An 18,460-nucleotide genomic window follows, 5' to 3' on the forward strand; every position below is an offset into this window, starting at 1 on the left:
TTATCTGCTTGCACTGGTATGCTTTCAAACTGCTAGGTTGGCAGGAGCTGGGAGAGAGCAACAGGAGCTCCCTCCGTCGCGGGGATTCGAACCACCAACCTTCTGATCAGCAAGCACCAAGAGGCTCAGTGGTTTAGTCCACAGTGCCACCCGCTTCACTTCCTGTTTGCCTGCTACCACCGTCTGCCATCTACAGAAACGTCGTTGCTTTATTTAGCCTTCTGATCTTGGCGTGTTGTTTTTTTTTTGCAAAAATGGCAGACCGTCAATAACAGAAGCGGCTTTGCAACAGTAGCACCTTTGCTGTTTGAGTTTGTTCGCTCTTGTGTCTAAAAATGACTCCTGTTTTGGCAGTGCTTTTATTTTAGGGATTTCCACACACCCCCTCACCTTTGTGGCTGCTAATCAAATGAGTAGATAATTCTGATGCGAGGAACTAAGAAAAGAACAGGTGTCTGTAACAGCTTCAAACTTTATTTTAATTAGACGGAGAGTTGTTTTCTCCATATCTCACTCTTCCTCACCCCCAGCCCCTATTTTGTACCCTAGGGACTGCTATTAGAATGAGTCATGGTGTCACAATCCTGATAAGTACCTTTTTATAATGAAAAAGAAATGGTGAATTTTTAAAAAGCGGAATAAAGTGGGAGTTTGTGAGAGATTGAAACCCCCCCCCCCTGGATCTGGGCTATTTGGAGGAAAGTCATTTTTGGCAGAGAAAGAGGTTTTAAAATGGAATGGACATGCAAGCGCTAATCTTAAATCGAAAAAACCCAAGGTATAGCTTAAATTCATGAATACCGTATTTTTTGCTCCATAAGACGCACTTTTTCTCTCCTAAAAAGTAAGGGAAAAAGTTGGAGCGTCTTATGGAGCGAAGGCTCCCTGTCAGGCCAGCTGCAAGAGGCAGCGGGCGACGGTGGGCAGCGGAGGAGATGCTGCTGGATCCTCCCCACCACCTCCGTTCACAAAAAACAGGCTTGTTTTGGGGAACGGAGGTTGCGGGATGGATCCAGCAGCTGCTGCTGCTCTCCCCGCTGCTGCCTCTCCTCCACCACGTTCGGCGGGGGGTGGGGTGGGGTGGGGTGGGGAGTGGCAGTGGAGAGGCTGCTGGATCCTCCCCACCATCTCCGTTCACAAAAACAGGCTTGAAAACCTTGTGTTCAGAGGCAGCAAACCGGCTCCCCCCTTGCGTTCAGCTAGCCAGAGCCGTCCCTGCTCTCTGTAACGCAAGTGGGGGGGGGGGGAGCCGGTTTGACGCAGCATCAGTCTGGCTCTCCACCACTTTGCCTAAACTCCTTTTAAACTTCAAAGTTTCCTGATCGTCGCAATCAGAGAAAAGGCTGGGACCCTGGGGGCAAAACAAAGCTGAGGAAATCTCGCTTTAAAAAAATTACGGGTACTCGGCAAAAGGACAATGGAGCAGATCTGGGTGAGGTGAAGGGAATAAAGTGGAGGAATAGGGTGTCGGAAGGGAGAGGTATTCCTGATTGTCCTGTTTACAAACAAAAGATGTAGTTGTCGCCTGACAGGATTTTGTGTGGGTGGGGGAACTGAACATTTACATTTCTTGACTTCTGCCATTCTCTTGACTTCTCTAATTTTATTTGTTCACTAATAAAATCCCTTTTCCTGTATCAGAGGGATCTGTGTGTTTTTACCTACTCTGGGATTCAGAAGTTTAAAAAGTGGAATGAAGGGATACATTTCAGAGATACAGTATCCAAGAATAAAGACAAAAATGCGTACCCAAGTGTAACAAGTTTTCCTTAAGGTTCAGAGTTTTATTTTCAGATCGATACATTTGTATCCCCTTTCAGGGAAGATTTGACAGCTAACAGTTTTACCCTATTGTTCTTAAACGGGAGTGTTATCAGTGTTATCAGTCCTTAATGAGGTGCTTTATTGGCGGTATAATGAGCCTTGCAGAGGGTTTCATTTGGCTGAAGTGGCTCTGCAAGGCTAAAAGGAAGTGAATAAGGAAAAAAGTGGGGGCTGTAGCTTTAATAGGCACAGTGATTTTCTCCCCTCCTGCTGCCTCTCTGTAAAGCAAGCAGAGAGAGCTTCTGGGCTCCTTTACCAGTACTTCTTGCTCCGGAGTTCCAAGATCACAGCGTCACCAACAGGCACCCACAAAAGTGCGTTCTCCCTCTCTCTTCCTTCCTTCCCTCCCTCCCTCTTCCAACTTTAATAAAATATTGGGGGGTAGGCAGGTAAGCCCCACCTCACATGCCCATTAACATTAAATACGGTCGTTTAGTACAACATTTTATTCAGAATATTTTTTCCTTGTTTTCCTCCTCTAAAAACTAAGTGCGTCTTGTGGTCCGGAGCGTGCTATGGAGCGAAAAATACGGTAAAATAATGTTGTCACAAGTATGGATTATGATCTTCCAATCAGAAATCAATATATAGAAATCATTCAAATGTATGTCTTTAAAAATCTGTTGGGGATTTGCATGGAAGGAAAACATTCAGCCCCAAAAGCAATGTCACTGTGCAGTCATAGAATTATAGAGTTGGAAGAGACCACAAGGGCCATCCAGTCCAACCCTCTGCCAAGCAGGAAACACCATCAAAGCATTCCTGACAGATGGCTAAAATAATATGATTATTTTATTATTCATTAAATTCATATACTGCCCTATAACCAGAGTTTTCAGGGTGGTTCACAGTACAAATTCAAAATATAAAACTACAAAAGATATAATCAAAATAAAAACAACAACCCAATAAACCCCCTTCCCAAAAAATCCCACATTTTCAAAGGGCATAGGATAATTATGACTCAGCCAAAAGTTGAAGAAAAGTTTCACCTAAGTTACCTCTGCCTTTTATGCTTCTATTCTTGCCCAATTCTCTAGCTGCACCAGTGTTAGATTTACGTATATGCTAAACAAGCTATAGCTTAGGGCAGTGTTTTTCAACCTTTTTTGGGCAAAGGCACACTTGTTTCATGAAAAAAATCACGAGGCACACCACCATTAGAAAATGTTAAAAAATTTAACTCTGTGCCTATATTGACTATATATAAAGTAATTTCCCACGGCACACCAGGCAACATCTCGCGGCACACTAGTGTGCCGCGGAACAGTGGTTGAAAAACACTGGCTTAGGGCCCCACTCTCTTGGGGCCCCCAAAAAAATTAAAGGGAAAAAACCAGGATGTACATTTCCGAAATATAAGATAAAAAACAAATAAAATAAAACCTACATACCTATTAGGTCAATAAATTACCTATATTCAACACAAAAAAACAATGACAATTTGTTGTTGACAAAGGACAGCTGGACATATAAAGGGCCCCATTACCTTTAGTAGCTTACGGCCTCATCAAACCTAAATCCGGCCCTGAGCTGTACAACATTATTACTTTTAGCTTAGATTCAGCCAAAGGGTTTCAATTTTGCACCCCTGCATTTCGTTTTGTTTTTAAACCGACCAACCATTGAGCCCTGGGAAACATCTGAAAAATCTAAGCAGCTTTGATGGACCATGCTTTGATGGTGTTTCCTGCTTGGCAGGGCTTTGGACTGGATGGCCCTTGTGGTCTCTTCCAACTCTATGATTCTATGATTCTAATATGTATCGAAACTTCTTAGTTCGGCCAACAAACGCAATGCAATGCGGCTGCCCGGCCAAAGCAGCTCCGTCGCCGAGTCAGGTTTGACCCGGTGGCAGAGAGCAGGAGAGCTGTGCTGATGTCCACCCTCCTTGGCAGTGGAGAGCAAGCAGCAGTTACCTGCCCATCCCCTACCCTTAACTGTGGCATGTGGCAGGGCACCCTCCACACCCCGCCCCCCTCGGGCACCCGCCCCAGACAGCGCGGGCATATGCTCCGCCGCTCACCACACCTCTGATGAGTGGCAAACTTACTAACTTTTAAACCGAGAGCCGTTTGAGGGCAGGCAGGTAGAATCCCCCCAAATTGCTTTCAGTTGGAGAAAAGCAGATTGTTAGTAGAAATATATATTTAAAAATTAAAAAAATTCCAGTAGCACCTTAGAGAACAACTAAGTTTGTTCTTGGTATGAGCTTTCGTGTGTATGCACCTGGGTAAATAATTCTGGGTATCTGAAGGAGTGTGCATACACACAAAAGCTCATACCAAGAACAAAATTAGTTGGTCTCTAAGGTGCTTACTGTAAAAATTTATTTTTATATATTTCTACTGCGTCAGACCAACATGGCTACCTACCTGAAGCAGAATGTTGAAAAGCAAGTGCCACCTGCTTTACAAACATTATTGGTTTCCCCGAAATAGCAGCTTTTGAAATTGAAGAAACCCGATATTGTTAAATGGGGCAAACCTTAATGTTCATCATGGATTGCTGATTCAGGTACATCACGCTAGGTACTAATGCAGCCTGTGACTCCATTTTCAGACTTCCTGCACTTTTTTGTTGTTGGTTTGTTTGGTCCAAATGGGCTTTCTCCATTGCCCCTTCAACTGGGGGTGGAGGGCAATCAACTGCCTCAACTGTGTGGTGCGCAAAATCAGACCCCTAGCAAGGTGATTACTACACTCTTTGGGAAGTGGTTTGGGCGTGATCTGCAGCATGAGGTTCACAGTTGAAGCGTTTTCTTCTAGTTCATGGGTCCCCAAACTAAAGCCCAGGGGCCAGATCCGGCCCAATCGCCTTCTCAATGCGGACCCCGGACAGTCCGGGAACCAGCGTGTTTTTACATGAGTAGAATGTGTCCTTTTATTTAAAATGCCTCTCTGGGTTATTTGTGTGGCCAGCCTGGTGTTTTTACATGAGTAGAATGTGTTCTTTTATTTAAAATGCATCTCTGGGTTATTTGTGGGGCATAGAAATCCGTTCATAATTTTTTTCAAAATATAGTCCAGTCCCCCACAAGGTCTGAGGGACATTGGGCCAGTCCCCTGCTGAGAAAGCTTGCTGACCCCTCTTCTAGTTCCTATCAGATGCCTGAAGGCTTTTGGGATGCCTAAGCCATTTCTGCATCTTCCGACCCAATTTGAATGTCAAGGCACTTGATTGTGGGGGGTTGGGGGTGGGGAGAAGTCAGACCAAACCGTTTGGAACCTCCTGACAGTTTTCTCTCTCTTGGCATATGCGTTGCTCCAAAAGGCCACTTCTGCATCAACAGGAGCTGGATTTGCGGGCATCACGACCCGATCACGCGCGTAGGGGCTGAGCCCAGCCCCTGCACGATTGGCAGATTATTCCCGCGCCTCCCGCAGACCGACCAATCCGGTTGGCCTGGGGGCATGTCTTAGTCCCTTTAAACTAGTGATGGGCGTGAAACTCGCCCTCTTTGTCCCGCTTCCCAGCTGGTTAGGTTCATCCACCCACCCTCCCTTAGATTTATCTTCGACCTTGCTATGGACTTCGATTGGTCGCCTTGGTTGGCCAGGGGGCCTGGTAGGACTTTTTCCCAATTGGACTAGCCAAATGGTTTTTTTCACCCACCTCGTAGCAGTCGTCACAACTCTTGGTTTGGCGGTTAGGCATTGGAAAATCTCCATATGAAGTGAGGAGGGGAGGTAGCGTCATCAACTGCCCCTCAATGGAAGGGTATTCCGTTAAAGGATTCCGGGGCATGGCCCTGTCCGAAGCCGGGGGAGCTGAGGGCCTAAGGCACGCCCCTAACGGTGATCACAGGGGGAATTCCGGGCGATGTTCATCTCTGGGATTCCTTACTGGTGGTTAACCCTTCCCTGACTTCCAACACACGGGTTGGGGTCAGATATAGGTGATAGGGTCCAATGCCTAAGCCAATACCGCTCATCATCCGTAACCAATAAAGTTGTGGCCTTTGCGCTCATTAAAATTTACATAATGTGTCTGTGTCATTATTTCCACGGGGAGGGGAGGGACATTAGAATCATAGACTCATAGAGTTGGAAGAGACCACAAGGGCCATCCAGTCCAACACCCTGCCAAGCAGGAAACACCATCAAAGCATTCCTGACAGATGGCTGTCAAGCCTCCGCTTAAAGACCTCCAAAGAAGGAGACTCCACCACACTCCTTGGCAGCAAATTCCACTGTCGAACAGCTCTTACTGCCACGCACTAAGACAGATCTGATTAAGGGAGCTCATGTGTAAGATCTCCTGTTTACTGGAGGTGCTCAGGCAGTGGTTTCCAATCTGTTTCCCATGAGATCGATATTTAGAAGCTCAGGAGGGGTTTCTCAACCTGAAGATTAGGAACGATGAGCAAATTTCCCTGAAAGATCACAATGATGGATTGTTGCCATCAATGTGCAGCCAAAGGGGAATGTTGGATGTAGTCAACATCATGTTAAGGGCATGTTAACAGGCCTGTCCGGTGTGGTTCATTAACTGAATTCATGTCCCAGAATCCTTTGCAATGGGGGGATCCTCAGCAGATTGATCAATGCAGAAAGGTGTACGTGAAAAATACTGCCAAATGGGAAAAACCTTTACCTATCTTGTATTTCCTTCTGTACACTAGGTGATGGGAGCAATTTTAATCTTGCCTCTTTCAGATTTTGAAATCTTAGGAGGTATGAACGTGTGTGTGTTCCTCTTCGAAACCAATTAGGCAGCACACTGTCATCAGCAAATTGCACTGCTTTCTATCAGGATCTATCAAAGAAATCTCGTGTCTGCTCGTTTACACAGAATAGGACCCCATCAAACTTTTTTGTGCTGTAATGATTTTCTGTCCGTCTTGATGAGGCATAATTGGATAAATTCAAGACCGCTTTGAAGGCTAATTATACCGTGTACGTTGTAGACCTAGGCTGCCCTTGTTATATATGAGCTTGTGTCTTCGCTTTTATCTCTCTTCTTCTCTGGGGTTTGCGTGTGAGTGGATTGGGTTGCAGCCTTAGAAGAAATTAAACGGAAGGGACACCCCTCTCGTCTGTCAACCCCCCTCCCTCCAGCTCCTGTAGATATTAAAACACAACATGAAACATCTCTATAGATAGGGCCTTATTTAGAGATAGCCTTGGAGTAAATAAAAAAACCAGCATTTCATGTCAGGAACCATAAAGCACGAGACCCACATTTGAGTAATTTATGAACAGTCCTGCAGAACAAATTCAATTCTGAAAGCACTCTCGGACTATCTGTAGCTGTGATTTATATTCACTTTAAAGGGCTAGATTTCAGAAGGTATCAGCAACCAGTCAACAGAGCTCAACTCCTGCATGGATGGCTCTTCCATTTCCTCTCTTAAAATTGCCTATATATATCTTTTGCGGGTTTGTTTCTAGAGTAGAGCACCTGCGATGATTTGATGCTGTATATAAAACAATATGTGAATGCCCCATTCTCATGTACAGGGAAAGGGACAGAAACGCAGCGGGGTAGTTTTGCTCCCATATTATTGAGAAGTAGCCGCCAAAGAACATTGCACTGAGTATAGGATGTGGGAATGTTTTGGGATCCAGGAGAGGATATATTGTTTAAGATATCCTATTCCAACTTGTGTTTACACGTCCCAGAAATTAGCAGAGTCTTACATTCCCCTTTTAAACACACACGCAGCAGATAGCTTGCTCAGGTTCGTTTAAAACCTCTGTAATAAATGTCCTGGTATTTCCCCCATTAATCCCTCTCAAAATAAGACACCACACAGTCTTCTATAAAAGTATGAAAAGAGTTTACTCACGAGAAATCATCTGTTCTCAATTGGATCCCAGACAGCAGACTTAAACTTAGTAAAAGTTACATTTACTCAGGGGACTGTTCCATAAGGGAAAATCAGTGGTGTTCCTTCCTTGAGAGCGTGGTCCAAAAGAGAGGAAGATGGAGTCTGGTCCCTGTGGTTTTGTGTTAACCTGCCCAGGTGAGACCACACCCATCTCCAGTTACACAGAGGAAGTCCATCCCAGCCCAGGAGAAACAGCAAGTTCCAACTGGCTGGCCTAGAGTTCCCTTTTTATGTCCACTCTAGCAATGTTATGTTTGACTGCTCCTGCGTTTTACATCCCACATAGGATAGGCTTTCCGTCTAGTTACATCATAAAATCATCAATAGCAAGCTAAGAAGTTGATTCAACAAGCTGTTGCTGATTTTACGATGTAACTGCATGGAAAGCCCATTTTATGAGAATGGCACAGTGACTACTTCAGTGCAGCAAGTGGGCAAGCAAGCAGGAACTTCTGCGGCACTAAGCCTCAACTGCCTGTTCACCCCTGCACTGGCATCTCCATGATGGAGGAAGCAACAGTGCCTGATCTGAACCAGACTGTACGTCTAATTCCTCCCGGGAGGAAAGGCTAGGGGCAGGTTCTGGTGGTCCTGGAGTAGGTACCAAGATTGGAGGCAAAGCTAGCACAGAGGCTTTGGCTGAAGCAGGTGCTGTCCACGCTGCTGAGTCCAAGCAACTGAGACCTTCCTCGGGAGGTGACTCCTCATCCATAATTCCCTCCCACTGTCACAAAAAAACCATCCCAACCCACTGGGCTCTTCCCAGGGCCGTCAACCAGCAGCTGCTCCATACTGTCCTGATCCGACCAGGCCCTCCGCAATAGCTCTGACTTTGGGACTTATGACAGATCAGTGTATCAATGGTTCTAAATCGTGATGGAGGCAGCAATGCTTCTGAATAACAATTTCTGCAAACTGTAGGAGGCGAGGGTGCTCTTGTGCTGGGATTCTGCTTGTAGGCTTCCCACATGCATCTGTTTAGCCACTGTGAGAACAGGATGCTGGGCTAGATGGGTCATTGCCCTGATCCTTGAGGAAGTCTTCTTCTGCCAGGAGTCCTGGTTCCCATCTTGATAACACAGCAAGCGTAGTTAATTAAAAAGGAAGATTTATTGCAAAAACAAGCAGAGCTCACAGGATGGCTCTAACAAGCTGCCAGCCTCATCAGTCATGATGACCCTTCTGAAAACTGCTTCTTGCGAGACCAGATCTCTAAGACCTCCCATTCGCCGAGACCTTGGACTGGGAGGGTCAGCTCCCACCTCTTCCCCATTCTCTGAGGGGCTGTCACTGGGCTCTTTCCTGCCTGAGAAACTGCTTCCTTCTCTTTCCGTGGCATGCCAGCAATAGGGGCAAGTAGGAAACAGAACCTAGGAGCAGTAGGGAATGGGGCTGTGGGACAACTGAGGAGGCGGGAGCAACGGAAGAGGAGAGGGAAACGAGGGGAGTATCAAATATAAAAGAGGGAAAAGAGCCAAGTCTCAAAATGTGACTGAAAAATGTGGGAAACTAAGAAAATAGTAAATGGCCCAATATGTATGTTGGTGGAAATGTTCTCAAACGAAAATTGTAATTCAAACAACCATGTAAAAAAATGATAATTCAAATTGTATATTATATATATGGTCACTAATTGTAAGTGGACGGACCAAGGATTCCCTGCGTAAGTTGCTTCAGGTCATGTCAGATGTTCTCCTAGAGACTCATAGTTTGGTGGTTCTAGGTGATTTTAACATCCATGCTAACATGACCTTACAAGCGGTCGCTTGGGACTTCATGGAAGGCTTTGTCTCCATGGGGCTGTCCCTGAATAAGTCTAGCCCTAACTCATAGCTGCGGACATGCCTTAGTTCTGGTGTGGATGTGGGCGATCTGACACTAAGTTCCAGTGGAACAAAATAGGTTCCATGGTTAAAATGACTTTGTGGTGCAGCTCGACTTCTCCATGACCCTTCCCCTCCTCAGGGAGGTGGGACCAATTCAATCCGCCACTTAATAGATCCAAATGGCTTCCTGAAAGATCTGCATTAGATCCCAGTACATTTCCGAACACAATTCAAAGTGTTGGCGCTGACCTTTAAAGCCCTAAATGGCCTTGACACTGTATATATTAAGGATATATCGTTCAGCCCAGACACTGAAGACCAGCTCCAAGGGCCTTCTGGCAGTTTCCTCACTGCGAGAAGCGAGGTTACAGGGAACCAGGCAGAGGGCCTTCTCGGTAGTGGCGCCTGCCCTGTGAAATGCCCTCCCATCAGATGTCAAACAGATAAACAACTACACAACTTTCTGAAGACATCTGAAGGCAGCCCTGTATTGGGAAGTTTTTAAATGTTTGATATCTCACTGTGTTTTTATATTATGATGGAAGCAGCCCAGAGTAAACTCTTGTTTAGTGCATACAAATTACAACTCATTGATACCCTTAAAAATCCTTTACATTTCCCCAAGAATTCAATTGGGTGAGTTATTCTAAGAAGGGAACATCTCTCAAGAGGCTATTCTAAAAAAAAGGGCTTTGTATACACTCAAGCTCAACTCATTTGGAATATCGGCGTTTAACACAGTGGGAACAACATGCTAATTTAGCCGTCAAATGTTAAGTTGACTTTTTCATTTGGAATTTACTATGGCGATTATAGCACCAAAGGGGTTCTTTAAAGCAGGGGTGGCCAACTCCCAAGAGACTGTGATCTACAGTGGTACCTCTGGTTACGTACTTAATTCGTTCCGGAGGTCCGTTCTTAACCTGAAACTGTCCTTAACCTGAAGCACCACTTTAGCTAATGGGGCCTCCCTGCGCCACCAGGGCACAATTTCTGTTCTTATCCTGAAGCAAAGTTCTTAACCTGAAGCGTTATTTCTGGGTTAGCGGAGTTTGTAACCTGAAGCGTATGTAAACCGAGGTACAACTGTACTCGCAGAGTTAAAAACTGGCAGTGATCTACCCCCTTTGGGGTGGGGTTCAGGTTAAAGTTTTTGAGCTTTTTTTAGGAAGGAAATCCCTGTTTTTTTAGGGGTTCAGGTCAAAGTTGTTGAGCTTCTTTTTATGGGCTGCAGGGCTAAAATGTTTAGCTTTTTTAGGGGTGCCAAAGTTCTTGGGTTTCTTTGGGGGCAGCCAGTGATCTACCTGTGATCTGCCGCAGACGTCCGGTGATCTACCGGTAGATCACGATCTACCTACTGGACGTGCCTGCAGTTTAAAGCATTAAATATATTATTGAAGCATCATATACGGGTTAATTCTGTGTTTTTTCTTAATTTCTTGCACCTTGTTATCAATTATGGCTGCATTGAATCCTATATGGTAGCTGTATACCATTGTAGTCTTCCTAGACATGTGTGTCTTTCGTTCCTTGTAGTCTGCATTTTCCGGTGAGAACATGTCGCTAGTATGCATGCAGATTTCATCAAGTTCTGTCACAAAGTAAACAAGTGTTCAGTCATTTCCCCATGCAAGCCAACAGGTAGACATACAGAACTTGAGGTGCTCAGAAGCAAGTTTTTGGTTCAGATCAGAAGCCCAAAGCCATCATAGTTGAACTGGCCCACTTTCTGTAGCTCAAAACATTATTCTATAAGTTTCTCAGGCATAATGCTGAATCAGCTGCCCAAAAGTTAGTACAAATGTCTGGGCTCGTCTCTCTAAGACTATACAATCAAAAACAAACAGTGCATGCAACAGATATTCCCCGCTTTATACTTACCATGAATGCTAAGTGTAGAAAAGTATAATAATGACCCTTTTTTTTTTCTTTCCTACTAAAAAGAAGTAAATCTTCCAGCCACTATTGTGCTGGACAAAAAGCATGAGAATAATAGCTCCCCCACACTTTCAGCCAGTTGTATAGAAGTATTAAATCCTGGAGGCATGTATTTTACAGGGGACATGTCTAGCTTGGAGCAAACTTTGAGGAATCTGTCAGATATGTGGTAATTTGAAATTCTTTGCAGGTTTCTGAGGGATGGGAAAACAAAGAGCAATGAGGTTTTTTTCTTTCTTTCAAAAAAAGAGAATTCATTACAGCATCTTCTCTGCAAATATCCCATTTCCTCTCTAGGCCAATGCACTTTTTCAATTTTGGCTAAGGCGTTTATTTTTAGGAGAAGAGGCTAGATATTAAAAGTGAAAAGCACATTCAACCATTTCCCTGAAATGCAGCTCTTAAAAAAAACAAAAAACTCAAAAGCAGCATTCTAACGTTTTCAGTGATTTTTTTATAGGTGCTTGAAGATTTCTTAGCTGTAACACCTGAAGGCAAAATTAATGATAAAACTACAGGGTTGGTATACAATGAAAAGAGGAGATGAAACTACATTTACGCTGACATTTAAATAACTGAGTGTGTGATTTTTTTCTCCCCCAGACTGAGTCTCAGTTGTAGAAAATGTATCTTGATGGGGGTGTGGTACAGTGGTACCTAATGTTACAAACTTAATTCTTTTCGGAGGTCCGTTCTTAACCTGGAACCGTTCTTAACCTGAGGTACCACTTTAGCTAATGGGGTCTCCCATTGCTGCCACACGATTTCTGTTCTCATCCTGAAGCAAAGTTCTTAACCTGAGGTACTATTTCTGGGTTAGCAGAGTCTGTATTAAATCATAGCTGTCAACCTGAAACACCTGTAACCTGAAGCATCTGTAACCTGAGGTACCACTGTATCGGAGTCACACTCTCTCTGAAGAAACAATTTTGAATCTTTTTTTGAGTGGGTGGACGGACTTGGTTGACTCTTGGATTCCCAGATAGCAGCTATGAACTTAAATGTTGGTTCTTCTCTTGCAGCATGTCGGTCAGGATTCTTTAAAGACTCGCCACAGAGTCAGATGTGCACGAAATGCCCTCCGCACAGTTACACGCGAGAAGAAGCATCAACGTCCTGTGTTTGTGAAGAGCACTATTTCCGAAAGGAATCTGATCCACCTACGATGGCCTGCACAAGTGAGTTTACTTGCACCGAATAAGTTAAAGTGCTCGTTTTACAAGTGACGTGTCAAATGGCGGTCGCGATAATTGAGAACACGGGTACCGGCTTAAACTGAGTCAGACCATTGGTCCATCTCTCCCAAATTGAAATGGAAGTGGTTCACCAGGATGTCAGATGGAGGTCTAGATATGGTCAAGGGGGAAAGGAGTTTGGGCAGTGGAACATGGGGAGATGAGGAAGGGGCGAGATCAGACCCCCTGTCCCTCCCGCTTCTTTTCATGTTCTTCTTTGTAGCCTTACATTTTCCTATACTGTAGTTGTGCTTGCAGTCACAACATCGTTGTTCTGCAGATGCAATAACCACAGAGGAACAGTGTCTGTATGTTTACATTGCAATGTAGCCGAAACAAATTCCAAGTATGTTGGAAAATGTACTTGGCCAATAATAAATTATTCCTATGCTGTCAGAGGTTGTTCTGGTGGTGTGGCAGGACAATTCTGGGCCCTGCTTTGAATAGTTAGGGTTTTGTGTGTGGGAAGGCGTGTACGGCAAAAGGAAGCTTGGTAATTTTTCCACACTCCCTTGAGTTATAGGAAATTCATATGGTAAGTGTTGGTTTCCAAATGGAGAAAAACTACTGGAGTTCTAGAGTGTTGTATTAATACCTGATTCTTTACCTACAAAGAAATCGGCCACAAGGAAGTAGGCAGACACCATCTGTTCCCCACATGCGAGACATGGCTCACTCCCCATCTCATTTTTTTTCCATATAGCTGAAAAACTCAAGATTTCTATCTCCTGCATGCCTTATATGCATACTACTAACCTGTTCATATATATATATATATATATTTGCGTGTTGAGGTCCCCAAGACACCCCCCCCAGTAACTCACACCTGACACATCATATTTGTTTGGGTTTTTGGCAATAATTTAGGCCACAACTTTATTAAAATACAAATTAGGTGAGTGGTTGCGTAGGCATTGGTTCAGACTAGCTGTCCGCCGGGACAGAGCTGACCTTCTGTCAGCGTGGGAGAATGCCACCTGGGGAGAGTTAAGGAGGCCGGGTGAAGCAGTGCCTCCCCCTCCCCTAGGGGTCCCAGGGGCTCTTGCGTGGCCCTGTCCCCCAGCCGGGGGTTCGGACAAAAGCATCTTGAGCCCCTGGATTCCTTTAACAGAATTCCCGGCACATCATCATTCTGGAAGGGGTGGGCCCACCCCTCCAGCACCAACTCAGGAACCAATGCCTAACCGCCAACCGTACAAGTTGTGACTAGTTGCTACTGCAGTAGGCAAAACCAGATGGCAATAGCTAATCAGCCAAATGGACAAATTCCTACTGGGCCCCTGTCACAAAACAGACGACCCCATGACAGGCAGTTGCAAGGTCAAGAACAGAGGCCTAAATAAAGGGAGGGAGGGTGGGTGATCCGAAACAAACGGCCAAGAGAAGGAACCTCCTTCTTACGGGACATTATATAGGACGCTGGGCTGTCCATCATCGAATTGATACATTAAGTTCTGCTTGGCAACTCACAGGGGCCCAATGAAAGCTGTAGCCCACTAGCTAATCCACCCAGCAACAAGGGGTGTCTTCTAGCCCCCACCGCAACACGTGCTCTCATCAATTTGAGAACCCGATATATCCATTCAGAAACCCACCAGTCATAAAAACCCGCCAATGCCCGTTAAACACATTTAGCTATGAAATATACCAAGACTGGAGAACAGATCCCTTCATACTGTGCAGTACAGTAGCATTCCTTTAACAACACACCCATTCAATTCTCAGTGCCTTCTTTTACCCTGCTAACCTTAGCTCAAGAGAGCTGGCTTCCATGGCTCTCAGCTGTCAGTTATTTGCAGTATCACCTGAGTATTAGGGTGAATGCCTTGAGTGCTTTGTGCTCTTGTTTGAGTATAGGGGACAAAGTTAATATAGCTGTTTGGGAAGATGATGGCTCAGAGGAAGAAGATAAGAGAAACATTTTGAATGCTGGCTACTCAGGAGAGAGTTAGAAGCTGCCTGGATATTCTGAAGCTTGTTGTATTGTAAGGGCTTGTAGCTTTGGGGGCAACGGGGGAGAGAAAGAGAGAGAGAGAGAGAGAGAGAGAGAGAGTAGGAACAGAAAGCTCCTTTTATGCAAGGCATTCTTTATGCATTGCTCACACAAAGGCTCTACACCAGGGGCCAGCAAACTAAGGCCCGCGAACCGGATCAGGCCTAATTGCCTTCAGGATCCGGCCTGCAGACTGTCTGTGGATCAGTGTGGGGATTCTGTTCATTCGGGCTGTGCCATTCCCCCCCCCCCCGCGCGCCATTCCATTCCCCCCCCCACACACCACCACCGCCACGGCGCCTCCTCCCTCCCTCCTCCTGGCTTCTCCCTGCCCTGCCTAGAGGAGGAAGGGGGTGGGCTGAGCTGGCTGAGTGCCATTTTAAGCAGCCCCTCTCCACAGCCAGCTCTTTTGCGCTGCTCATCTTCCCTCCGCCGCCTCCACCCTGGTGCTCCTGTGGCGAGCTCACTCTGCCTACTCACGAGAAACAGCAGAGGTGGTGGCAGTGGCAGCAGCAGCAGCCCTTGGGAAGGTAAGCACAGCAGCTGGGGCTGGGCGGAGGAGGACTACTCGCCCCCCTTGCTTCTTCTTCCAGCCCCCCCCCCGTGCCGCTTCTCCAGCCTGCCGCAAGGTATTTGCCGACCCCTGCTCTACACTTTGAAGGAGCTCTGTGGACTACTCCCAATAGCCATACCTTGAGTATGGACACCTGCAACAGGGGAATGCCTAGACCTCTGTACATCCGGAACCCTGCACAGTTGAGGTTCCAGAAGTTTGTTTATATGCTAAGTTTCCCCGCTTCATATCTCTATATTCGGCACATGGCCAGGACTAGTCAGTTAACACAAACTTGGGGGTGGGCTTTGCAGTCCTGCAGTTTCAGGGCGGGCATCTTTATAAACTAGCTCCTGGGGAACCTGTGGAAGCTGCCTTATACTAAAACTAAGAAGAGGAGCTACTGCCCCCCCTCCCAAACGGCACATTTTATATCTGACAGCAGTGAGGGAGCCCTTCCTGTTTGGACTTTCTGCTGCAAACGTTTATTTTGAAGCTCCGATTTAGGATCTGTAAGGGTCCATTCATGCAGGAAAAAGGGAATAGCTTGAATTTGCCTCTATGCTACAGAAACCAGGCAAGAAAGCTGGGCAGGTGGGGGACACAGTCATCCCAGGGGGAAACGAACTGTGTTCATGGACCATACAATAATATATGACTCATCGTAACTATGAGAGAGATAAACATTGCAGGCAAACCTTTGAATGCAGAAAACTTTTGGTCGTTTTCCTGCCTGCTGTTTGCTGACTTAAAAACATGATGTTTTAAGAAAAAAGTTATATTACTCATTTGTCGGAACCCTGCTGTTCCTCCGAAAGCAGCGTACGGACATGGAACCAGCTTTTAGAGAAAGTGATGGACTTGGTGTAGCAAACAAGATGTTAGAATCACAGAATCAGAGAATTGTGAGTCAAGGCCCCACTCCCTGCTTGGTGAAGAAATAAAACACGTGGACACAAGTATTTTAGGTTAATGGGCTAAAAAAGGCCACAACTTTATTAGTTACAGAATGTGAGTGGTATTGGCTTAGCCACTGGATCCGAACAGACTATACCTGACTCCTGCCCACTCTGCGGGGAGTCACACGAGAGTTAACAACCTGTAGGGGGAGTTTGTTGATGCAAATCAACTGGAAGCTTTCCCCTAGAGTCACCGGAGAGTCGTGCCATGGCCCTAGCCACCACCTGGGCATCGGACAGGAACCACGACCACCGGATTCCTTCGGAATACCCTTCAAGGTTAGGGGTAGATGATGGCCACAACCTCCCCTCCGACACACAACGCGCTTTCCAATGCCTAACCGCCAAACCTTACAAAGTTGTGATGATCTGCTACGAGGTAGGCGAAAAACCGAGTGGCTGGTGCCAATCTGCCAAGTGGAAAAAAATTCCTACCAGGCCAACCAAGGCAACCAACCAAAGTCCATAACAAAACGTAGAGGGAGGGAGGGAGGGTGATTCGTGGAAGCTGGAAAAGCAAGGGAGATATCGTGGGTCCGCGGCTGTTTAAATCCAGCTAAACCACACACCCCCACACACCCAGCCGGATTGGCTAGCTGAGGGGCATGATGCGTGCCCAGGGCTGCAGTGACACAGGGGGCCTGGCCACGCCCCTTGCGAGCGCAGGAAGAGATTCCCACTCACAACCCCTCCCCTCTGGGAAGAGGAGAGGCTTTGTAGAGTTGGGAGGGACCCCGAGGGTCATCTGGTCCGACCCCCTTGCAATGCAGGAATCTCAACAAATTTTTACTTGAAGAGAAATTTGCATTTGTGGACAGGGAAGAGGAATAGGTGGGAGAGCATCAGAGAACTCTCCGTTGAAGGCGCCAACATGGCGCTGTCATGTTTGCACACTGTATTTGTGTATTACTTTTCTGCATACACTAGAATCACAGCAGTTCTCAACAAAGCATGACAAGTAAACAAACACACTTCCCAGTGTTTACGTTCCAATGCCCATAATGCTTCCGTATAAAAGACAACTCGAACCAGTTTCATAATATCAAACACATAATCAGATAACCTCCATATCAAAACAATTGGTCAATAGTTGCTTTTCGCTTTGTCTTGAGCTTGGCTTTTGGTTTTAAGCCTGCTTCAGACACTGTGCAGGCACTTCCCGAATTCCCCCCCCCCTCAGCTCTGGGGGCTAAATTGATGCTTTGCTTGGCAAAATAAATAAATAAAATGGATTCGCTCTCAAGCTGCGTACCACTTACCCATAAAACTTGTGTTAGTATTGTGTTAAAATCAGTTTCGCTTTGGTTCCAGTGGGACATGTTGTTGTTCAGTCGTTCAGTCATGTCTGACTCTTCATGACCCCATGGACCAGAGCCATAGGGTCACGAAGGGACATGTTAGTAATGACTTATTTAATCCCATTGATTTTAATGGGTCTATACTAAATATGACTAAGACTGGATCCATTCTAATCAGAACTAAGTTCAACTATGTCTAGATGAAGCCCATAGTGGCTTAGGAATAAAACATTGGAAGCGTATGTGGAAAAGTAAGAGAAGTTAGTTTAATCAAGATGGTGGTGGTGAAGGAGTAGTCTTAGTGCATTTTAAAAGAGAGAGACAATAAGAGCTTACTAGAGAGCTTCCTTCTTTTTGCAAAAAGGTGATAAATTATAGAAATGTTGAGAAGAGTGAGGATGTGGGACTTGGCACTGGCATGTGTCTGGCGAGAGAAGGAGTATTGCAAGACAATAATTTCCTTGATGCTGATTATAGGAGACGTAATGGAAGACACAAAAGGTTTTCATTTTTTGTTTTTTTACTAACAGAACTGATTGTGGGGGAAACCGTGATTTATATAATAGGAAATATGTATAGAATTCAATCTCTGTAATGTAATGTAATGTAGTTTGAGACTGTTCGTAAATACAAATGCTCCGGCTTCTATTTTCACCTCTAAATGATTACAGTGCAGCTGAAGAAAATGCTCACTGAACATTCACAATCTACTACTGGTGGCTATTTAGGATAATTTTCATCCCCTCTATTTCCCCCCCCCCTCACTGTCCATGGTGTTATTTGCCCACATTGCCATTCAATCTGTTTGGCCGTAATAGCCAATTTTATTTATATTTATGGATGTTTGCTACATCAGGTAGAATAATCTGGGGGAGATGGATGGGGGTACCGAGTTAGATTGAGTTGGTGATGCAGGCAAATGAGGGTAAGAACAGTGGGGGCAGAGGAAGGAAGAAGGACATGGTCCAAAGGAGAAACAGTTTTGGTCCATCCCATCCCTA

General features: G+C 45.5%; 1 protein-coding gene across 4 annotated transcripts in view; it reads left to right on the top strand.

Moving 5' to 3' along the window:
- The window catches only part of EPHA5 (EPH receptor A5), a 243,530-nt gene that overhangs the window by 129,219 nt on the left and 95,851 nt on the right, over window positions 1–18,460 (top strand). For all 4 annotated transcript variants that reach the window (XM_033169275.1, XM_033169278.1, XM_033169276.1 and 1 more), the window contains exon 4: window positions 12,444–12,599. In XM_033169275.1, coding sequence (XP_033025166.1) covers window positions 12,444–12,599 — 156 coding nt within the window. The remainder of the gene's footprint in view (window positions 1–12,443; window positions 12,600–18,460) is intronic.

This window comes from Lacerta agilis, chromosome 14 (genome assembly GCF_009819535.1).
Source record: "Lacerta agilis isolate rLacAgi1 chromosome 14, rLacAgi1.pri, whole genome shotgun sequence".
NCBI classification, from domain to species: Eukaryota; Metazoa; Chordata; class Lepidosauria; order Squamata; family Lacertidae; genus Lacerta; species Lacerta agilis.